This window comes from Mirounga leonina, unplaced genomic scaffold (genome assembly GCF_011800145.1).
Source record: "Mirounga leonina isolate KUSES-001 unplaced genomic scaffold, KU_Mleo_1.0 Mir_170, whole genome shotgun sequence".
NCBI lineage: Eukaryota > Metazoa > Chordata > Mammalia > Carnivora > Phocidae > Mirounga > Mirounga leonina.
Genome location: NW_023270433.1, coordinates 33,482,892 through 33,507,895, shown reverse-complemented (window position 1 = coordinate 33,507,895; position 25,004 = coordinate 33,482,892). Strand labels below are relative to the sequence as shown.

Here is a 25,004-nt window from a genome sequence, read left to right as displayed (position 1 = left end):
GATCAAGGCCTAGATGAGTTGTCAGTTCTTATATCTACCTTTCCTTGTACCTCAAGCTTTTTATTGAAGACTCCTTCCCTTCCCAAGAACCACCCCAGTTCCTGTTAACTTTTTTTTACAAATGAGTTCTATATATTGATCTTTAACAGCAGTAGTGAACGGCCTTGCATCTGTCATGCCCTCTGTGCCCTGCCTGGCATATATAAGCAGGATTTGACCTTGGGCTCTGTTGCTTGTACGGTTGATTTGATTTAGATCTCCAGCTCCACTCGGTGACTCCTGCTGGATATATGCTCCTTCCTGAGGGAGAAGACGACTTAGGCCTTGATAAAATCTTATTTTTATTTATTTTTAAAGATTTTGTCAGAGAGCGCACAAGCAGGGGGAGCAGCAGGCAGAGGGAGAAGCAGGCTTCCTGACGAGCAGGGAGCCTGATGAGGGACTCGATCCCAGGACCCTGGGATCATGACCTGAGCCCAAGGCAGACCGACTGAGCCACCCAGGCATCCCTGGCCTTGATAAAATCTTGACCTACTGGGCAGTAGCTGGGAGTTGGGCAGATATTCAGGGCGCACCAATAGACCCCATTTTCCAGTTCCTGTATAGACCTGGGCTTTATTTTTTCTTTACTTTTTAAGATTTTTTATTTATTTGAGAGAGCAGTCGGGAGGGGCAGAGAGAGAATCTAAAACCGAGTCCCCTGCTGGGCCCAGGGCCCAGGGAGGGGCTTGGTCTTACCACCCTGAGATCCTGACCTCAGCTGAAATCAGGAGTCCCACACCTAACTGATTGAAGCACCGAGGTGCCCCAGGCCTTGGCTTTTAGCACAATAGTGAACCTGAGTCCTTAGACTCCCCGTCTGAGTAGGCAGTACACCGTGCCGCTTTACTATGTGGGACCTGCACAGGATATGGTAATTTCTTCCCCTTGGGACCTTAGCCTAAATTGGGGATAACAGTACATATCATAGTCCACCCCTTTATTCAGGCCCACTCATCCCCAGGCACACAGTCACGATGACTGACAATTACCGACTGTCGCAGGGGTGCCCTGATGCTACCACTGCCCCATGCAGCCCGGGCCCTGGGCATTCTCAGTTGCGCTCAAACACCGTCGTTGCCGATCACCGTCCCTCCGGGATAAAGCGTCCGCCATGGGCGGTGTCCCAGCTTTCGCGGTCCCCAACGGATGGTAGCCGAGGGCGGCGCGTGTTTCCCAGCCGGCAGGGTTAGGCGGCGGCACGCCGGAAGTGGCGGCTGGAGCGGGAGCGCTGAGGTGTCGGCCGGCGGGCTGCGGCCGGGAGCGGGGGGCGGGTGCGTTGGTCATGTTTACCTTCGGGCCCGGTAGTCCCGAAGGGGATGGGACGGCCGGAACCGGGGCTGAGGAGCCGGCGCCCCGCGCGGGGCAGGCGGCAGCCGCCGGGCCGCTCCCTTCCCCGTCCGCGCCGCCGCAGCCCGGGGCTGACGCAGCCCCTCCCCCGTCGCCCTCTCGGAGCCCTCGTCGCCCCGGCGCCCCCTCGCTGCCCCTGGCCGCGCGCGCCGGGGAGCTCAGGCCGCCCGGAGCTCTAGACTCCGCAGCCGCTTCCGCCCAGGGAGAGCCGTCACCGCCCTCCCCGCCGCGCCGGCGACCCGGGCCAGACTGCAGGGCCGGGAGCCGGGGCCGCCACGGCCTCGGCGCCGGCCTGGGCGGCCCCGGCGCCCGGCTGTTCGGGTGGCTGAGAGAGCGCAGCCTGGGCCGCGGGCTGTTCGTGGACCCGGCGCGGGACAATTTCCGCACCATGACTAACCTCTATGGTTCCATCCATCCCGCGGACTCGGTGTACCTCAGCACCCGCACCCACGGCGCGGTCTTCAACCTCGAGTACTCGCCCGACGGGTAAGCGCGGCCCCTCGGAGGGCGGGTGCCCGCCTCCGCCTGCCTCTGCTGCCCGTGGGCGGCGGCCCGGATTGGGGGCCGTCGGCCTGCAGGCACCCCGGCACTTTCTGAAGCGCTCTGTGGCTGTTGGAGGTCCCGGCCCAGCCCTTGGAGGTAGGCAGGCCCGGGACTCATTCGTGCACCTCGGGACGCGGAGCTCTGTGAAGCAGAAATGCCTAGGGCCCTTCACCCGACCGGTCGGCCAGAGCCAGGCCGGAGCTAGGGTTCTCTGGTACACAGTACATGCCCGGCAAATACATTTTGAGTAAATACTCATTCTTTCCCTGTCATCCCAGGCTTGTGTTTTTCTCACCGAAGCGTCTGGCAAGGGTAGGAGTCTGCAGGTTCCGTGTACTCTGTGCCTGACTTGCCTTGAGGGTTGACAAGTGTGCTTTCCTTGGCTCCTGAAGGATACTAAGACGCGGCAGAGAGGTGTCTTATGATGGGGGCATTTGTGAACTCCCCCGGCTAGACTACATGCTTCTGTTACGGGTGTCCAGCCTTTTTCCTGGCGGATTAAATATTTCATGTTTGGTCTCGGTTTACTTTGCGTTATGGGGAATTTTCAAAATAATATGTATTTTTAGAACTTTGGTGAGTACACGAACAAGTTAAACAACAAAGGAAAAAATTTACACACAGTTCGACTCTGAGAAGACATAGTTAATATAACTCTTACCTGATCAAGGTCTTCGATTCTAGTCATTTGCTTAGTTCATTTATTCATTCCCTCATTCAGCAAATATTTGTTGAGCACTTGCTATGTTACAGATGCGGAGATTGCAGTGGTGAGCAAAACCAGCTAAATGGCACCACTGTTATTAAGCTTGGGACTTAATGGTTCAACTAGATTTTAATAACCATACTAAATATTTCTCATAATGTATATTTATAAATTGAGATAAAGGCTTGAAGGAACCGGTTGTACAACTAGGGTGTTTGAGATTTCCCTGAAGAAATGACATTTAACCAAGAACAGAAAAAATGAATAGAAGATGAATTAACCAAGATAGTGTGGGGGAGGGGATAGAAGTATTTCAGGTGGAGGAAATGGTATGTCTAAGGACTTATGGTTGAAGGGCTACTATGTCATGTTAGAGAAGCTGAAAAATGATGGCTTAACAAAGCAAAATATTTTGCTAAAGAAAAACCTAAATTATGCTGAGAAAGGAGAAAAGTAGCAGAATCTGGAATCACGATGAGGAGGTACATCATACTCCATTTCACTGATGCATATGCATCTTCCTAATTACACTTGGTGCTAGGATCTCTGGGGTTTCTACTTACAGCAGTTTCGTGGAACCTGTAGCAGTGAATGTGCACCTGATTACAGGTAAGAGAGGAGAAGCTACTGAAGTTTATTCATGTAACCTCCCCACCCCAGTCCTCTCTCCAACAAAGCCCTGTTCCTAAAGCGTCTCCCAAAATACCAAGAATCTGTTCCTCGTAAACATTCGGTTCCTTTTTTCTCCATACCCCAACTCCTCTCCTCCCACCCTCCTGCCTATTCTGTCAGGCTTTCAGAAGTAGCTGTTTCTACTTTTTGGAAGTGAGATTTTAGGTGCATGTTGAGAGGGGTAGAATGAGTTATAAAGATGGAATTCCCATTGCCACTGCTATTAGAATGAGGAATAAATTACTGATAGTTCTGTTTGAATCCGGACAATATTGTCCCCTATAAACATTTTTGTAAAAAGTAGTTAGGTACTCTGGTACTTAAAATAGTTCAATACTGGGGTGCCTGGGTGGCTCAGTCGTTAAGCGTCTGCCTTCGGCTCAGGTCATGATCTCAGGGTCCTGGGATCGAGCCCCGCATCGAGCTCCCTGCTCGGCAGGAGGCCTGCTTCTCCCTCTCCACTCCCCCTGCTTGTGTTCCCTCTCTCGCTGTATCTCTCTCTGTCAAATAAATACAAATCTTTAAAAAAAAAAAATAGTTCAATACTGTAAATAATAATAATTCAATGATGTTTAATTTGCAATTGATACATACTCATTCTAGAAAACCTAGGCAATAAATGAGCAAAAAGAAGCTAAACATCACTTATAATCCCAGAGATTGAATGGCTATCCAAGGAATTTTTTGTGTGTGTATGTTTATTTTATTTATTTATATTTTAAAGGTTTTTATTTATTTAATCTCTACACCCAATGTGGGGCTCGAACTCATGACCCCACGATCGAGTCACATGCTCTTCCAACTGAGCCAGCCAGGCGCCCCTACATATGTTTATTTTATTTTATTTTATTTTTTAAGGTTTTTATTTATTTATTTGACAAAGAGACACAGCGAGAGAGAGAACACAAGCGGAGGGAGTGGGAGGGGGAAACAGGCTTCCCTCTGAGCAGGGAGCCCGATGTGGGGCTTGAACCCAGGACCCTGGGATCATGACCTGAGCTGAAGGCAGACGCCTAACGACTGAGCCACCCAGGTGCCCTGCATATGTTTATTTTAATATAAACATGAAATCATATTTTGTTGCCTGCTTTTTTTCATACAATATATTGTGAATTACCTATGTTAATGTATTTTTACATTATTTAACATTTTTCATTAGTTTAAATAAAACCTCTATAGACAAAATTTTTAGATTTATGTCCTCATGATAATTCTCTAGAATGAGTGAAAGGTTATGAAGATTTTGGATACCTATTATTAAACTGCCCTCTGTGAAGATTTTACTAATTCCTATCACACACATATGAAAGTGCCTGTCTCCCCATACTTTTTTTTTTTAAGATTATTTATTTATTTTGAGAGAGCGAGAATGAGAGAGAGAGAGAGAGAGTACGTGAGTGGGGGAGGGTCAGAGGGAGAAGCAGGTTCCTCACTGAGCAGGGAGCCCGATGTGGGACTCGATCCCGGGACTCCGGGATCATGACCCGAGCCGAAGGCAGTCGCTTAACCAACTGAGCCACCCAGGCGCCCTGTCTTGCCATACTTTTGCCAACATTGCACATTGCCATTCTTTTTTATCTACGTCAAGGTGATAGGTGAAAATAGTTGTGTTATAATTTTTTATTATTCTTACTACATCTACTAATAGGCTCCAGATTTTTGTAGGACTTAATTTTATAGAAAAAAGACATCTGTGTTAAATGAGATAATTTCATATATCCTTCAGTTATATGGGTTAAATCAGCTTACTGGGTACCATTATCACTGTCATTTATAAGGACTTCTCAGTACAGAGAAGGAGAGGTGACACGGAAGGTAAGAATTAAAATTATGAATTTAATAGAGACCAGACTAGAAAAAATTTAGCACTAAAAATGAAAGGATACATGGAATAGAGGTAATTTCTAAAGAATTCCAAAAATATTATACAGTAACAGTTTTATCAGAACAAGTGTATCACCTCCTAAGATAACATTTTGAAAAATAAAATTTGATGTTAATAGATTAGATAATAATATGTGGGACTTTGTCAAGCTATCCTGTATGAAAACACATTAGGCACTGCTGTAGAGAGAAGTAGTGTATTGGAAAATAAGAAATGAAGAAATTATCTAGAATGGACACAAGAAAGATGCAGAGATTGAAAATATGAAGGAGGTTTAGTGACCTGGAGCATAGAGAGAAAAGGCATACTATGTATTTGGTCAGCTCCTGAAGAAAATGAGATAAATAATGGGGGGCAAATTTTTTTTTTTTTTAAGAAATAATAGCTGAGAACTTGAAGAACTGAAGAAAATCAGCGCCATGATTTAAGATGCCCAGCAGACCCCAAGCAGGAATCCTTTCTAGACATACAGTGACTCCAGAACAACAAATATTAAAATCTTAAAAACTAGATTTATGTCCTCATGATAATTACCTTCAAAGGGGTAATTATGAGAGTGATAGCCAATTAGTCATCAATAATAGTGCAAATCAGAAGAAAGTGATTGTTTTCAGTATGCTGGGAAGAAAACTGCCAGTCTAGATGTCTATACCCATCAAAGATGGGTTCTTCATTTTTGTCAGGATTGAAGATTAAATAAATACACAAGCAAAGCCCAGTGAGTTTGCCACCAGACCTTCAATAATGGGATTCTACATTCAGAGAGAGGAGTTTTCAACTGGAAGGTCTGAGATGGTAGAAAGAATGAAGAACAAAGAAAGTGGGAAATATGTATGTGAAACTAAATCTAATTTCAGTTTTGTCTTTTGCAATTAACAAAGATGGAACTAAAATTGAAGAAAATAATTATGAAGGGATATTCTAAATTTGTTTTCTTTAGGGAGTATTTGACATATTAACTGTCGGTTTTAATGTTTGCGTATTAAAATTTGCAAGATTAAAAGATAAAGAATATATTATCTCCAGCCTACTAGAGGAAAAAATAATGGAACGAGAAAAAAATATTCCAAGAGAATACAAGAAAAGGAAAGAAAAAAAGTAGAAAAGGTATAAAAAAAAGCACAAAGAATGGCTGAAAATAAGTCCAAATATTATTAATTATAATAACTATAATAGTACTAAATGTTCAATAGGATAAACAAAAATATATCAAACATTCTAAACAAAAGCTGGTGAGCTATATTAAAATACAAACTAGGCTTTACGGCAAAAAAATTTACTAGAGATGGGTCACTTCATGCTGATAAAAGTTCACTTCACGTGGAAGATAAGATAGTTTTGAACTTGAATGAGTTTTAGATTTAAATATATGTATCAAAAACTGATAACTTCAAGGAGAAAATGGACAAATTTATCATAGAGGAAGATTTTAACGTTCATCATAGTATACCTCAGGCAGACATTGATAAATATAACATCAGTTAAAATCTTGCCCTGAAGGGCAGTATACTGCATTCAGGCCTGATACTCAGCTAGTACACATTTGTTCAGCTGTAGCAGTTGTTAATATATTGATACATGTCCATAGTGGTTGAATAGTTACTGCCCCAAGCACATTGAGTGTCTTCCATGGAACCTCCCAGAGTAACCTATTATATGACAACTATAGAGTTAAGAGCTGGCACTGCAAGCTGCCAACAAACATCTTTCTTGAGAGCTACAGCATCAGTGCTAATTGTTCCTTATCCATGCTAGATACCCTCCCCACCACAAAAAAAATATATAGGCTAATGCCCAGTGACCATTTGGCTTCCCTTAGTGTGGGGCTGCCTGCCTTTCACAGGCACTCTCCTGGTCATTCTCACATAGTCATTTGTGAGAACTGCAGCCTCGGGAGATCCAGAGAGATGAACAGGGCAGTCCAATGGAAGTAATAACACTACTGCTGGCACCATCTAAACATTAACTCTTGGCATAGTGTGCACTCCCACGACAGAATAGAATCCATGGCAGATGAATGGGGCCTATAGGGATGATATATGGATGTCATCACTCCTGGGAGGGAGATCCCTAATTTTATCATTCCTATTGAATTTCACCATTATTTAGTGGGAAAAGTGTGCTAAAACCCACTAAATACCTGTCCATCATGGGTGTCAGTAACACTCATTTAAGATTTTCATTCGTCAGAGAAAGCATAAGCAGAGGGAGCAGCAGGCAGAGGGAGAAGCAGACTCCCCACTGAGCAAGGAGCCCAATGTGGGACTCGATTCCAGAACCCTGGGATCATGATCTGAGCCGAAGGCAGACGCTTAACTGACTGAGCCACCCAGGAATCCCAGCATTTGTTTTATTAATGAAAATGACCACCAGCATAAATCTCAGTAACCAGGAACATTTAGTTGAGGAAACAGAAGCAGAAAGGTCATTAAACACAAGATTTGTACCCTGGCTTATGCTCTTAACTGCTGTATTATATTACTTCTCATCTGGGCTGAAGGATTAGGTCTGATATAATTAAACATATATCAACATTTTTGTGGCTTAGTTATTCATATAATTGAATACATATTTAATATACAAAATTAACAGCAAGCATTATAAGTGTTAAAAAATGTTAATTATACTTACTTCAGCAAAAGCTAAAAAGAGGATTTAGGGGACGCCTGGGTGGCTCAGTTGGTTAAGCGACTGCCTTCGGCTCAGGTCATGATCCTGGAGTCCCTGGATCGAGTCCCGCATCGGGCTCCCTGCTCTGCAGGGAGTCTGCTTCTCCCTCTGACCCTCCCCCCTCTCATGTGCTCTCTCTCATTCTCTCTCTCAAATAAATAAATAAAATCTTTAAAAAAAAAAAAAAGAGGATTTAGCTCCATGAACAATTCTGTTGATACCGAATAATTTTTTTACTTACAAAGACTCCAAGTTACTGACTACCAATTAATGCGGACATTCGTGGAGGCGCTTTATGCAATTACCTATGTCTGTTCATGGTGCAGACAAGGGCATCTGGGTCAAAGAAAAGATTATGGCTATAATTTCCAAAAGTTAATAAATAATGGAAATTAAGTTGATGAGCAACTTAATTAGAACCTTCACTTGGCATACATAATTATAGGTTAGTTTATTTTGAAAATGTTTTCAAATTTTTATTCGTATGTTAATTTATATTACTATTGAACGTTGAACATTTTTAAATATCACCCTTGACTATAGGTAACAGCTATCTCCTGCTTACTTTTTTTTACAAACAAAATGGAAGATTTACAAATTTTCACTTAAAAGGCCACATTTCTTTTTTTTTTTTTTTTTTTTTTTAAAAGGCCACATTTCAAAAGGTTATCATGGAAGTACAGTTTCTCAGTACAATGTGATCATTAGAAATGAATAACAAAAAGATAACTAGAAAAACTTCCATGTGTTTTCAAGTTGAGAAACATTTATAAATAACATGGGCCAAATAAGAAATGATAATGGAAGTTAGAAATATTTAACACTAAATGATAATGAAAGTACCCTATGTCTCAAAACTTGTAGGATATAAGTAAAACAGCACTTACTAGGAAAATTGTAGTCATTAATAAACTGGAAAGGAAGGGGCGCCTGGGTGGCTCAGTTGGTTAAGCGACTGCCTTCGGCTCGGGTCACGATCCTGGAGTCCCGGGATCGAGTCCCGCATCGGGCTCCCTGCTCGGCAGGGAGTCTGCTTCTCCCTTTGACCCTCCTCCCTCTCATGCTCTCTGTCTCTCATTCTGTCTCAAATAAATAAATAAAATCTTAAAAAAAAAAATAAAAAAAAAAAATAAACTGGAAAGGAAGACAAGGAAAATTAATGAGCTAAGTATCCATCTCAAGAAATAGAGAATAGTGAAGTGATCTGTAAATAATAGCAAAGTAAGTCTGAAGAAAGCAGAAGGAAGGAAATATAGTAACAGAGTAGAATTTCAATACAAATACTCAACAGAAAATTTTGTCTTTGAAAAGAAATAAAAATGAAAAACACATTGATGAAGAGAATCCCCAGGATACCTGGGTGGCTGTCAGTTGAGTGTTCTACTCTTGATTTCGGCTCAGGTCATAGTCTCGTGGTTGTGGGGAATCAAGTCACACCTAGGGCTCTCAGTGCTGAATCTCCTTGTCCCTCCCCCTCTGCACCACTCCCCGCTCTCCTGCGCTCTCTCTCAATACATAAAATCTTTAAAAAAAAAAAAAAAGAATCCCCAAGTAAACAATATTCAGAATGAAAAGGGAACATAACTTCAGATGCAAGAGGTAGAGATTTTAGCTTTCCAGAAGTAGTAAAGTAGGTGGTTTGGGCCAGCCCTTTAACAGACAATAATTAGAAAAGCTAGAAAAAATATAAAATATTTAATGTAAGATATAAAAAGCTTATGTTTGAAGAGACTGGAGAATTAAGGCAGTTAGTAAATTGCAGGGCCGAGATCTACAAAAGGAGGGAAGCCAGAAATGTGAGCCCACCATTTTAGCAACTGAATTAAGCAGTATGGTAGAAATGAAAAGTGTAGAAAATAAAATAATGTAAATCACTACATTAAGATACTGAAGGAAAAATATAGGGTAATTTCAGTAAATGTTGGAAAACCATTTTATGCAATTGAAAATAATGGAAAAAAACCCCCAGCAAATTTAAGTAGGACCTCCTTAATCCAATAATAGGAATCTACCCCCCCCCAAAAAAGAAAAACAAAACAAATTCCACAGCAAACATTGTACTTAATGATGAAACGGTGAAGGTATTCTTGAAAATCAGGAATGAGAGGAGTGCCTGCTAATATTAACATTTCTATTTAACATTATACTGAAAGTCCTAGCTAGTGTAGTAACAAAGTATTAAAAAAAACAAAGCATTTGTTTGTACATGATATGATTATTGACAAAAAAACCCCTAAAATAACCTATAGATAAAAGTATTAAAATAGCAAGATTGATGGATAAATAATTTTAAAATCAATTGCATTTCTTACACCAACAACAAACAGCAAATTTTTAAAAAGAACATTTACAAAAGCATTAAAAAAGCGTCAGATACCCAGGAATAAATCTAAGAAGATAGACATGAACTATATGGAGAAAATCTCCATGGTAAATGGAAATACACCATGTATATAGATTGAAAGACTTTGTATTGTAATGATCTCAATTCTATGCAAACTTTTTTTTTTTTTTTAAGATTTTATTTATTAGAGAGAGAGACCAAAGGAGCACAAGTAGAGGAATGGGCAGAGGGAAGAAGAAGAGGGTCAGGGACAAAGAGACTCCCCACTGAGCAGGGAGTCTCAGTCTGGCTTGATCTCAGGGTCCTGGGATCACGACCTGAGCCAGAGTCAGACACTTAACCCACTAAGCCACCCAGGTGCTCTGTATGCAAACTCTTCTATAGATTTATTATATAGTCTCAAAATCCGTAGCTGGATTTGTATGTGTGTGTACATAACTTGATTAAGTTGATTCGAAATGTATAAGGATGTTTAAAGGTCCAAGAATTGCTAAGATACTCTTGCTAAGAAAATCTAAAATATGTGGGAAGGTAGACATGTTACTAATGGGATGATTCAGTATTGAATGATATAAATTCTACCGAATTAATTTGTAAAGTCAGTGCATCCCAGTAAAAATACAAGATTTTTTAGTAGGACCTGACATGCCATATCTAAAATTCATTGGAAGACAAAGCATATTATTAGCCCCCCCCCCGCCGCCCCATTGAGAAAGCATATTAGCCCTTCAAAAAAAAGTTCATAAAGCAATGTTCATCTTGTTTTGCATATGTGAAACCTTTTAGAAATTAAAATAGTATGGTGATGTTGCATAGAATAAGATATAGAATCCAAAAACATAACATGATAAAGATCACATTTCAAACCAATGAGAAAAGTATAGGCTTTGATATTGGGACAAATGATATTCATTTTAAAAAGTTACAAATCAGGCCATGTACAAAAATAGATTGTATTAAAACAAAGCAATGACTATCAGTTTTATAAATCTCTTACAATGTTTAAGACTCTCCCAGAATCGCCAATTCATTTACTTTGTTTGTTTTAGAGAGGGAGAGTGTAGAGGGTGGTGAGGGAGGGTCAGAGGGAGAGGGAGAGAGAGAATTTTAAGGAGACTCCATGCCCAGCACAGAGGAGCCTGCTCCTCCTGCTGCGGATTCAATTTCACAACCCTGAGATTATGACCTGAGCCGAAAACAAGAGTTGGACACTTAACTGACTGAGCCACCAGCACCCGTGATTCATTTACTTTTTTGCACAAAAAGGAGTAAAGTTCATTCTATGACTCTTGTGAGTAACAAAAAGAAATGGCTGTTTATTTATCTTCTAAAATTACAAATATTAATTTGAATATTTTAACTCATGCTGATCAACTAGCACAAAAATCCTTCAGAACTAAATTTTTGAAGTCCAGATATTTCAAAAATGGGTTTATGCAGAGCAGACACTGTTTAAAGGACAATTTCATGATTACTAAATATGGAAAATATTTCAATTTAGATTTTTTCCCTCTCCTACTTTATCTAAAAAGTTTGTTCTGAATAGAAACAAACTTTTGGCTATTTAAAATTCTATCCTGGGGCACCTGGCTGGCTCAGTTGGTAGAGCATGTGACTCTTGATCTTGGGGTTGTGAGTTCGAGCCACACATTGGGTATAGAGATTACTTAAAATTTTTTTTTTTTTAAATTCTGTCTCATTTTCATCTTAGATGTACAAATTCCATTTGTTATTGGAACTATAAATTGGGAAGGCCTGCAGTTTCCAAGACTCAGGATTTCATTTGCTAGATCTGAATCTGAAAGATCAGTGCCCACAGAAAACTAAGACTTAAATAAAAGACAGTTGATTTTCAGAAATCAAAATGGGGCTTATAAAAGGTTTATAATAATATAACTTTGTAATAGGAAGGGGCTGAAACAAGAGACAATACTAAAAACTGTAAAGGAAAAGATTAAGTTTGATTATATCTAACTGGTTTGGTAGGATATATGCCAAACTTTTTTCAGTACATTTTAATAGATACTGATAAATATATAATTTTGTCATATATGACCTTTTTTTCCTAAGTTGCCTCATCTATGCATGTTATTTTTACAACCAGCTTTTCTCATTTAAAAATATGTTTTGTGGGCGCCTGGGTGGCTCAGTCGGTTAAGCGACTGCCTTTGGCTCAGGTCATGATCCTGGAGTCCCGGGATCGAGTCCCGCATTGGGCTCCCTGCTCTGCGGGGAGCCTGCTTCTCCCTCTGACCCTCCCCCCTCTCATGTGCTCTCTCTCTCTCTCATTCTGTCTCAAATAAATAAATAAAATCTTTAAAAAAATAAATAAAAATAAAAATATGTTTTGGGGGCGCCAGGGTGGCTCAGTTGGTTAGGTGTCTGGCTCTTGCTTTCTGCTTTCTCATGAGATAGAGCCCTGCATTGGGCTCCACGCTGAGCATGGAGCCTGTTTGGGACTCTCTCCCTCTTCTCTGCTCTTCCCCATCCCCACCCCCCAGCACTCTCTTACACATGCTCACTCTCTCTCTCTCTCTCTCTCTCTCAAAAAAAAAAAAAAAAATGTTTTGGAGTTCTTTCATATCCATATGAAACTATCCCTATCTTTTTAAATGTTGCACCATATTGCAAAGTGTTACATACCATGGCTTATATAATCAATCGTTCCTTCTTTCATGTACATTTAGGTTACTTTTTGGTTTCTCATTATGGTGAGGTGTATCTTTATATATGATTCTTTGTATTTATAAATGATTATTTCTTTAGATTAAATTCCCAGGAAAAATTGCTGAGTCAAAAGGTACACACATTTAAAAGTTTGGTAGATACGGGTACTCTCCAAACCTAAGCTGTATCAGTTTATGCTCCACCATAATGTTTGAGAGTACCATTTCCTACTATTGCCAAGAACAGATAGTTTCAATCTTGTAAATATTTGCTTCTAACATGGACAAAAAAAAGTTATTCATTACAGTTTGTGTAATTATAAATAAGTGAATATCAATAATAAGAGAATGCTAGAAAACTAAAGGGAAATATATCCTTTGCTTTCAGGTCAGTGCTGACTGTTGCTTGTGAACAGACTGAAGTTCTGCTTTTTGACCCTATATCTTCAAAGCACATAAAAACACTTTCTGAAGCTCATGAAGATTGTGTAAATAATATCAGGTTAGTATTTTAGTGAAATAGTGAAGTTTATTAGTGTGACACAAAATATTCTCATTTGGAAGTTAATGAAAATTTGTAATGTCTTGCCCAGCAGTGCTAGATACGTATTTGTGATTTGTGAATTTTATCCCTTATGAAACTTATTCCTTTAATTACAAAACTTGGTATTAACCATTTTGGATTATAATCTTTCTGAAATGTATTTTTTACTTCCATATGATTTTACCTTTTCTCTTCATAGATCAGGGTCATCATTATGAACCTCAGCCATGTATTATGATAGTCCTGCAATGTCTTTGGGCTAATGATCTGTGTAGAATTATGGCAGTCCCATTGCTAAGCCTCTCTTACCCCTGTCCCCCAAATCCAAACTGTTGAGGGGAAAAAACACATATGCACAGAGAACTTCTTTCTAAAAGCATGTTGGAAGCACCTTAAATTCTCAATAATGTGGGAAGTAAATAACAGTTGAAAGCTTGGTGGATTAATATGCAGTCATTAAAATGATGGTCACAGGGACTACATATCAACATTGACAAATGCTTGGGGCAATATATGTTAAAATCATGATAAAAATTGTTACAAATATGACATGATGCAGAAGATAAGGAAATATTTTTCAATGCTAACATGGGGTGGGTTAGAATGAATGGATGATGAGTAATTTTCTGTTTTTTAAACATTATGTAATAAGATTATATTCATTTTATACTGAATCCTTTAAATGTTCAAAAAAAAGAAATAGGGAAATTACTTCTAGTTATGGTGACATATTGAATTTTGGTGTAACCTCTATGCTCCAAACACATAGAATGACAGATTAAATAGCACAAAAGATACAGCCATGCTTTGAAACAACATAAACATTTTTGTGAGCCATAAATGGAACACAGACACAAGCTGTTATAGGGTTAAAACCACAAACCCAACTGGGTTTTGAGTCTGGTACTGACGTGTAGTGGTTTTAGTTCCTGTCAAGAATCAAAAGTACTAAAGTGCTTCATATGAGGCAGGAACCAGAGCCAAAAGTACTACACAATGCATTGGCTAGAATGCCTGTCCCATTTGTGAAAGGCTGAAAAAAAGGGAAAAGCTATTCACTACCTGAGGCCATGGATTTTGGCTGATTAAGACACACCCTCATGGCCAGGAATTCAATGAAGCCATTACTGAGTCAGTGATTGAATATTTATGTGTGATAGCTCCAATCTCATCATGAAACTGAAGGCCTTAATGTCATTATAAGGCCTAATTGTGGATTGGGGTTCAGAAATCCAAGTGGGGGCAATTATAAAACCATTAAATAGGAAAGAGAGGAAAAAATAATTAAAAACCTTTCTTACTTAAAATAAGCCTATAACCAAAATTCTAAGACTCATGAAGACATCTAATATTAATATCATAACAAATTCAGCAACTAAAACAAGCATATTTTCTGGATGAAATTAATTTTATGGAGTAGTCCAACAAAGACTTTATTTTTAAAAATAAATTATTTATTTTTTTTTGACTAGGTAATACATGCACGTGGTACAAAATTCAAAGGTACAAAAGGGTAAACAGTGAAAAGTAAGTCTGTCTCCCACCTCTGTCCCCTAGCCACCCAGTTCCCCTCCCCAGAGGCAACCACTATACCAATTTCTTGCTATCCTTTTTGAGATAGTCTACGCATGTACAAGCATATACACACACACATACATACACTTTTATATAAATGGTAGCATCTACACACACAATTATATACCTTGGCTTTTCCATTTAATAACATATTTAGAGATCATTCCATATTAGTACCTATGGATGATCTTACTCTTTTTAACGGCTGCATAGTATTCCATTGATTGGAAGAAACTTTAAAGCATTTTTAGGATGCTCAAAGAAATAAGTTAATTGATACTTTCCATTTAAAGAGAACTCAAAATTATGAAACAGAAGAAACGCAACAAGAGCAGGTTAATATGGAAAAGAACCAACTACAACTCTTAGAAATTAAAAATGTACTTAGTATATAAAAAACTTAAAAGATGGGATAAATTTTATCCTTTACACCGCTGATGAGAGAATTAATGGGTTCGAAAATACTAAGAGTACTTAAAAGACATAGGGGATTAACTGAGAGTGTCCAGTATATATATAGTAAGAATTACAGAAAAAGAAGATGCAGAGATTGGTGGAGAACTAATTTTTGAAGACACAAAGGTGGAGAATTTTTAGCATTAAAGAAGGTCCTGAATCCTCGAATCAAAAGTAGACCCTAGAGTGTCAGGTAGGTTAAATAAAGATAAATATACATTTAGACAGATTGTAGTAAGACTTTAGAATATCAAAGGAAAAGAGAAAATCTTAAAAGTCACCAAAGTTAGAAGGCAGATTATCTACAGAGGTATAATTCAACATTATAACAGAAGGTTTCTCATCAGCAACAGTTGATGCTAGGAGATTATGAAGTAGTAGCTTAAATACTAAGGGAAAATAATGCCCAGTGCCATATCATATCCAGGTAAACTGTTATTACATAATGAAGAATTTAATTAGGTGAAATGATAAATGTTATTAATTATTAATAGCAGAAAGATAATTAGGTTTTTGGGGGGAGTACATTTAAAACAGTTAAAACTAAAGTCTAGGTTTATTTTCTGGTAGTAACATTAAAAAGGAAAAAATATGAAATTAATTTTTAGTAATGTTTTATTTACCCCAATAGGACTAAAATATCATTTCAACATGTAATCATTAAAAAATTTATTGAGATATTTTAGTTTCATTTTTTAATGTTAAATTTTCAAAATCCAGTGTTTTAACACTTAGAGCACAACCCAGTTCAGACTGGCCACATATCAAGGATTGAAAAGCCACATGTAGCTAATGGCTACCAAACTGGACAGTGTAGCTTTAAATAGTAACAACAAATAGGTTGTGTGTAATACGGTAAGGTTCGTGTCATGTTCAGGAAGAAGATAGAAATATTAAGTAATTTCAGACTCTTTCAGAACAATATATAATTAAATATATACAATGAAAAAAATACTAAATTAAAGATAACTAAAATAGTAGACATACAAAGTATAGCTAGCTTCCAAAACAGAAGTGGGAGAGGGAATATTGAAAACATGATCAGTTCAGTGGAAGATGGGAAAGCTTAAAAAAGTAAAAAAATAAATAAAACAAAGGAAAGGGATGATAAGTAGAAAACAAGAAGTAGAAATAGACCCAGTATATGAGTAGTTCACAGTAAGTATAAATGAATTGATCTTTATTAAAAGACATGGAGACAGCAATTTGAATAAAAACCACAATCATCTGTATATTCATTATAGAGATACCAAAACTAAAACTGCCCAAAAATGGGAAAAGAAAACTAATGTAGATTATCATTATTGGACAGATGGAAGACTAAAGGCTTTAATAAGGATAAAGTGAATCAACTAAGAACATAAAATAATGATGAACTTTTGTATTTAACTTGAAATTTGTATATTTAAAATAAACCCCAAAAAACCAAAAACAATACAGATAAGGAATTACAAGTCTATAATCATAGTTAGAGATTTTAATACACTTCCATCCCAAACTCGTAAATCAAGTAGATAAAAATTAAGCTATAGAATATTTTAAAATATCTTAGACAACCTTTCTACTAAAAATAGAAATGCAGGATAAGATTTTTTAAATATATTTTTTAAATGTATAGTTGATCTGATAAGAAAGAAAGGAATCCTAGGGCCAAAAATGAAGTAGATGATAGAATGCAAAGAAGTAAACAGGTATTCAGCTGGCTTTTACCCTGGAGGCATCTGCCAAATGCGGGTGACCTTGAGCTTCTGTTTCAATATGTATAAGGAGTTACAGTGGACAGGAGAGTTAATTCTATGGCCAGTTGAAGATGAGAAGTCTAGTAGAAAACTGCATAAGGCTGGGACTCCAAAGAGCTATACTTACAGCATAAAGGTGATCTAGAAACATACCACCTTGTTCATGTAGACTATGACGTTGGTAGAGGGTTGTCAGAAAATCTCCTCAGTGAATGTCTGACCACAAGTCAGTTTTCATGCATGTGTGGGGCCGAAATTCACACTACCATATGGTCCAAAACCATCTAGCCAGCAATTTTAAATTGGATGCAGGTTGATAATAGTACTGCCAGGTACCTGCAAAAACAAATGGAAATCTTCTCTGGGGAAGAAAACTCAGTATCATAAAGAAGTCAGTTCTTTCCAGATTAGTCTCTAAATTTAGTGCAGTTTTAATCAAAATACCAACAGGGTTTTTTTGTTTTTTTTAACTTAAAAATTCATATTGAATAGTCAAGTGCCAAGAATATCAATCTTGAAGGAGACTAAGATGGTAGTCTTCCAGATATCAAACGCAGTCTTAGGACAGGGATAGATTAAGTGCCTAATGAAATGGAGTAGAACTTCCAGAAACAGACCCATGCATATATGGAAATCTAATAGATGACTGCAGGGGCATTACAAATCAGTGGCAGAGAAAATGGAAAAGAGAGAATTGGTTATATACATGAAATAACTGCGAGTTAAAGACCTAATTATGAAAGCAAACCATTAAAACTTTAGAAGAAATATAGAATATGTTTATGTTCTAAGGATGAGAAAGGATTTTTTTTTTTTAAGATTTTATTTATTTATTTGACAGAAAGAGACACAACGAGAGAGGGAACACAAGCAGGGGGAATGGGAGAGGGAGAAGCAGGCTTCCCGCCAAGCAGAGAGGCCAATGTGGGGCTCGATCCCAGGACCCTGGGATCGTGACCTGAGCTGAAGGCAGACGCTTAACGACTGAGCCACCCAGGCACCCCGAGAAAGGATTTTTTAAGATACAAAAAACACAGATCATTAAAGGATTGCTAACTTCAACTGCATTAAAATGGAAAACTTCCTTCTAACCAAAGACATAACAGTGTGAGAAGATAAGCTATAGGTGGGTGGGAGAAGATATTTTCAATGCACATAGCCAAAGAAGGATTAGTATGCAGGATATGTAAGACAATTACCCTGGAGCAAAATAGGCAGAGAATCATATAAGAGAAGGTAAAATGAGCAATAAATATGGAAAAATTTTCAAGCTTCCTAGTTATCATGAAAATGCAAATAAAAATAAACAATGAAGAAATACTAAGTATTGGCAAAGATGTTGAGAAGTAGAAACCCTTGGACATTGATGGAGTATAATTGGTAAAATTATTTTGAAGAGCAATTCAGCAATATCTGGTAAAATTGAAGATCAAACAGATTTTTAAGAAATTAAGGCACGTGTAAATAAGAAGATGTGTAAAGAAGGTTCATTATAGCATCATTAGTAATAAAAGTTGGAAACACATCTCCATCAAGAGGAAGATAAATTCCTGTATACTCATACAATGGAATACTATACATCAGTTAAAATAAATGAACTAGAAGCATCAGCATCTAAGATACATTTCAGAAATTCAAGGTTGAGCCAGAAAAGCAAATTATAGAATGAGCTATACAGTGTGATACCATTTATATAAAGTCTGAAAATATACAAACATAAGTTTGATGAGGGTATGTATTTGTCTATTTGTTCTCTGCTCTATTCGCAGCACCTAGAACTGTGCCTAGCACATAGCGGGTGCTAATTAAATATTTATGGAATAAATTGAATGCAAAACAAAACTATACATTGTTTATGGATACATACTTAGAATCTCATGGTATTAAAAACTTGCATGGGGAGTGACAAATTTTGGATAGTGGTTCCCTTTGGAGAGGGAGGGAGGGGAATGGGATCGGGGAGGGATATTCAGGGTGCTTCAGTTGTGTTTGTAATGTTCAGAAGAATCTGAAAGATAACAAAATGTTAAAATTTGATAAAGCTGGGTGGTGGGTATCACAGGTTTTTGTTATATTCTTCATAGTTTTCTCTATGTTTTTAATATTTTACAATTTAAAATTTTCTTACCTCAAAAAGATGTGTTATTTGCCCCTACTCAGAATGATCTCTGACTAATCTGCTGTTAGAATTTGTTATCAATGTCAGCTCTCATTTGCTGTTATCAGTGTGTCTGCTTTAGTACCCCACACCTACAGATTTGAATTTGCTTATCTCTTGGTTTGAAAACCAGGTTTTGAAGCTTTTTTAGAGGTACATATCACTTAAGAGTTTTGCGTGAGGATCTGAGGGGTCCTCTGGCATGAGCTTAAGTGTGCATTACTTATTAACTTTTTTTGAGTGCCTACCATATGCCAAACCTTTTGTGAAGCACTTTTCATACAATATTAATTCTCACAGTATCCTTATGTGAAACAGATATTGTATTCATTTTAAGGAATGAAGAAATTGCAGCTCAGATAAAGAGATTTGCTCAATATCTTTAATACGTAGCAAGTGGTAGAGCTGGAATTCATGCTCAGTTCAATTAGACCACCTCACTGTACTGTTCAGAGATGTGGGCATGCATTTCCTAGATAGTGATTTTACACATACTTAGTAATGTCTTCTAGTTCATTTCTTAGTTTTTTAAGGTTTGCTTATCTTGTAAAATAAAAATATTGATAGTTGGGAAGGGTATTTTCTGTTGCTTCATACTTTGGGAAAGTAAGGGAAAAATATGTAACTTAAATTCTTAAGCCCACTATACAGGCTTACTTCTCATTCATGAGGGTTCTGTATATGGATTTAAGAGTCCATTTAATAATCAAGGCCCCCTCAGGTATGAGATTACAAGGGCAGTTGAGATTATTGTAAGTATTCAGTGCCTCTTTAAATATTCCAGGATCTACTTTTCCCTCCCACTGTCTTTGTTGGTCTTTTCCTGATTGGTATATTTCAAACACTATAATGTAAATGCAGTGCTCATCACTGGGAACATGAAATTTCTTATCTTGCAAAGGATGTGGAATTTCACAAAACCCTGAGAGTGATATTAGAAAACTAGTCAATTACATATAAAATCATGGCAAATAAGGATTTGATTGAGTTAGACTAGTTATCAATTAAAAGGAAATGACAGAAATGAGGACATGCTATTCAGAGAATTCAGAGAATTATGTGAATATCTCATGGGACTAAGGAAAGGCCCTTGGGAAAATGGATAAAGCCCTTGAAGTTTATATAGAAATGACTCTCTTTTTTAATTATAGTACAAAACTCAAATATGAAGTAAGAGTGTTATATTTTGCTCTCATAATTTTATTGGAAAGATTATGAGGGAAAACCCAAACATTTAATTTATTCTTATTCTATGAATTGCCTATGTTTATATAAATGTTAAAAATTATTATGACTTTTAGTTTTTAGATAAAGACAACACTTTCTTTCCCTTCCCCTGAGATGTTGGTACCTGTTTTAAAGAAATTCTATTTCAATTGCTGTTATCCTTCACCAATTATCCTCTGATAATGAAGACTTCAATTTATCCAGATGTCCAGTTTACCCAGAACTATTATAGTCATATGTTGGGGTTTGATGGGAACATATGGAGCAGTTTTATCATTCATAAACTCATAGATTTCAGAGTGTATGGAGTGTTTCCTGTTTATTAGAGACTATGGAGTTAAAAACATTTTACAGTCATTAACTTATTAGGCTAGACTGAGTTTTAATTTGAGAAGATTGAGCCAGATCTCCAAGAATTTGTCTAACACTTTACATTCTCTGCATTTGCTTGCTTTAGTATAAGAATTGTGGGTACTTTAACTGGTCTCCTAATCTACATTCTTAGTTTTCTATAATTTATCTATTCTCTTCACCAATGATTCTTCAATACCAAGATTTTTAACAGGTAAAATTTTGAGGCAAAATGAGAAAACTAAAGTGAAAGTGTTGAATTTTTCATTAAGGTAAATGTATTCAATTCAAATTATTAGCTTTTATTCCAAGATTATATTCTTTGTACATTATTGGTATTAAAATATTTTCCATGCAACAATGGTAATTTTTCAATGGCCTTATTGATAAAAATTTTAAAACTGATCCCCCACTTCATTTTATTTTTTATGAAAATCCAAGAGTTTTGGAAACTAGCTACCTCAGAGATCTTTTTGAAACTCTTACCTAATCATTTCATTTTCTTGCCTAAAGCCTTTAGGGTGGACCACTGTGGCCTAAGGTGGTATAATGCCACTGGGGTTTTGTTTTTTTTAAAAGATTTTATTTATTTGATAGAGAGAGACACAGCGAGAGAGGGAACACAAGCGGGGGAGTGGCAGAGGGAGAAGCACGCTTCCCGCGGAGCAGAGAGCCCGATGCGGGGCTCGATCCCAGGACCCTGGGATCAGGACCTGAGCCGGAGGCAGATGCTCAACAACTGAGCCACCCAGGCGCCCCGCCACTGGGGTTTTGAATCCTTATGTGCATTAAGTATTTTCTGTAGACTAAATAAAGTACCTTATTTTTTCCCTAAATTTTTTAAATGTAAGAAGATGCTCTATGATGATGATCAGTTTATTTTAAAAGTTTGACTTTCCAGTTGCCTTTTGTCATGGTGTGTTTTTTTTTGTTTTTTTTTTAAATTTTTATTTTTAATTTAAATTTTTTTTTAAAGATTTTATTTATTTGAGAGAGAGAGAATGAGAGAGAGAGAACACATGAGAGGGGATAGGGTCAGAGGATGAAGCAGATTCCCTGCCGAGCAGGGAGCCCGATGCAAGACTCGATCCCGGCACTCCAGGATCATGACCTGAGCTGAAGGCAGTCGCTTAACCAACTGAGCCACCCAGGCGCCCTCTTTTTTTTTTTTTTTTTAAAGATTTTATTTATTTATTTGAGAGAGAGAGAATGAGAGAAAGCACATGAGAGGGCGGAGGGTCAGAGGGAGAAGCAGACTCCCCGCTGAGCTGGGAGCCTGATGTGGGACTCGATCCCAGCACTCCAGGATCATGACCTGAGCTGAAGGCAGTTGCTTAACCAACTGAGCCACCCAGGCACCCTGTCATGGTTGTTTTTTCAGTCGTTTAATTCCTGTCAGGAAGTCATTAAAATATTATTACTTTAAAAAGCCTAATCAGTAAAGATAAAACTGTAGGGGAAAAAAAATGGACTTGACAATTTTGATTAGTAAAAATTTTGATATAGTAAGAAAATATATAAACCACATAATAAGATAAAAGTATATATGGAAAATATATTCAACACACTGTCTTTTTTTTCAACATACTGTCTTTGAAAAACTGAGGTATATCATCTTTAAAGAGAATTTATAACTCTAATAAAAATAATACAGCAGTAGGAAAATCAGTAAGGAATATGAATAGCAATTCACAAGAGAAAATAATCTTCCAATTAATATGAAAAGCGTTGAACTTTACTAAAAATAAAAGTTTCAATTTAAGATTTTTTTTTTCCCCCTGGCACTTAGCAGAATTAAAAAATATCTGTATGACAGGGCTTGGAGAAGTGGACACTGTTAACTGCTGGTAGAACTACAAATCAGTATGTTATTTTGAGGATAGTTTGGCTGTATGTATCAAAAGCCTTACATTTTTTAAAATCCCTTTTTACTTAGCAATACATTTTTCTGGGGATGTACTTAGAAAAATAACTAAGGATGTGATTAATATTCAGCTATTAGGTTGTTCATCATAGTGTTTTTTAGTGTAAACTTTTTTACACTGCATAAAGTTTTACACTAAATAAAACCATTTAATGGTTTTAGTGTAAACCATAGTAAAAAACTGGAAGCAATATAAACACCCAGCAATTGCTTATTAGTTTAAAAAAGAAACAAGATACGGTTCATTCATACAGTGAATCTAATCAGCCATTAAGAATGATTTTTTTTTTTAAGATTTTATTTATTTATTTGAGAGAGAGAGTGAGAGAGAGAAAGAGCACAAGAGGGGGGAGCGGGAGAGGGAGAAGCAGACTCCCTGCTGAGCAGGTAGCCCGATGTGGGGCTCAATCCCAGGACCCCGGGATCACGACCCGAGCCGAAGGCAGTCGCTTAACCAACTGAGCCACCCAGGCGCCCCCATTAAGAATGATTTTTATGCTTAACATATCTCCCTCTGCAATCAAATCTTCAAAATCTCCTCTGTCTCCTATTAAATTGTCTCTCACCATTCGTGTTTCCGATACAGATTCTAAAGTTCTTTTTTCTCTCTAGCACTGTTCCCCAAACATCCACCCCTATATCCAGTTCCAAATAAAAATCAATAATATAAAGCAAATGGATAAAATTACATTGTGGTCCTCCTTAAATCATAGTGTCCTTTCCTGTGATTATGTGAATTCTGCTTACTGTTTATTGATATCCATATCACTGGGTTTATACCGTCAGTTTGTAGTCCTTTTTTGTTTGTTTTCTTGATTAGGTAATATAGAGGCTGTTTCTCAAGTTTTCTTTAACAAGAGATTAAATAAACCAGTTTTTCTTTTCTGCTTTGTAGATTTCTTGATAACCGGCTGTTTGCTACCTGCTCTGATGACACTACAATAGCACTATGGGATCTGAGAAAACTGAACACCAAAGTATGCACTTTACATGGTCACACTAGCTGGGTGAAGAACATCGAATATGATACTAATACAAGACTCTTAGTAACATCAGGATTTGATGGAAATGTCATTATTTGGGACACCAACAGGTTTGTGAATAGGAAACCATGTTAGGATTGTGAACAACAACAAAAAATTTTTTTTAAGATTTCTTTATTTGACAGAGAGAGGGAGAGAGAATGAGTGAGCATGTGGGGGGCGGGTGCAGAGGGAGAGGGAGAGAGAGAATCTTAAGCAGACTCCCTGCTGAGCGCAGAACCTGGTGTGGGGCTCCATCTCACAACCATGAGATCATGACCTGAGAAATCAAAGAATTGGACCTTTAACTGACTGAGCCACCCAGGTGCCCCCAAAAAATATTTGTGTAAAATGGTAGAGAAATTCAGTGTTTTGTCTTAGCTTTCATATCTCTTTAGGAGAAAGAATCTGACTTTGGGAAAAATAATCAAAAAATGATTCCATCTTTTGTACTTGCTCTTAGTCATATACTGCAACTAAAAAATTTGGAGAAAAGTTTATAGAAAGGAGACCAAGTAGTACAGTTAATGATGAAAACTGGTTTATAAGATGAGTTTCCTAAATTTAAGGAATTTAAGGAAAAATATTTTTGTTATTTCCTCTGTGGAACAGAAATGTTTTTCATTCTTTGGTCCTTCAGTTCTTAAACCTACTTATTTTGTAATTTTTTTCATGCATTAAAATAATAGTTTCTCAGTGGGAATGTTTGGAAATAATGTGTGGTGCAGTTTTAATTGTCACTATGGGAGGAGAAGAGAGGATTTCTACTGGCATTTAGTCAACAGGGATCAGAGTTTCTAAACATCCTGCATGGAACATTTTGCACAGTAGACTAATCCCATCTAAAATGTCAGTAATGCCTCTGTTGTGAAACACTTCAATGAAATGTCTTCTTATAGAGAAATTGATTATTTAAAGAAACCTGAAGTTTGGGACACCTGGGTGGTTCAGTTGGTTAAGCATCTCTTGATTTCAGCTCAGGTCTTGATCTCAGGGTCGTTAGTTCAAGCCCTGCATTAGGTTCCATGCTGGGTGTGGTGCCTACATAAAATAATCAAGAAAAATAGAGTTGAAGTTTGAGAAATAACTAAAATGTACCTATTGCTAGCTATGGTGAAATGACAATGCAGTAA

At 37.7% G+C, this 25,004-nt stretch overlaps 1 protein-coding gene across 3 annotated transcripts in view; it reads left to right on the top strand.

Moving 5' to 3' along the window:
- The first annotated feature begins 1,248 nt into the window (after positions 1–1,248).
- DCAF10 (DDB1 and CUL4 associated factor 10) overlaps positions 1,249–25,004 on the top strand; it is a 39,806-nt gene continuing 16,050 nt past the window's right edge. For 2 of the 3 annotated variants that reach the window (XM_035016279.1, XM_035016280.1), the window contains exons 1-3: positions 1,249–1,875; positions 13,264–13,377; positions 23,745–23,942. In XM_035016279.1, coding sequence (XP_034872170.1) covers positions 1,325–1,875; positions 13,264–13,377; positions 23,745–23,942 — 863 coding nt within the window. In that variant the 5' untranslated portion in view covers positions 1,249–1,324. The remainder of the gene's footprint in view (positions 1,876–13,263; positions 13,378–23,744; positions 23,943–25,004) is intronic. The other variant, XM_035016277.1, reaches the window with a different exon arrangement.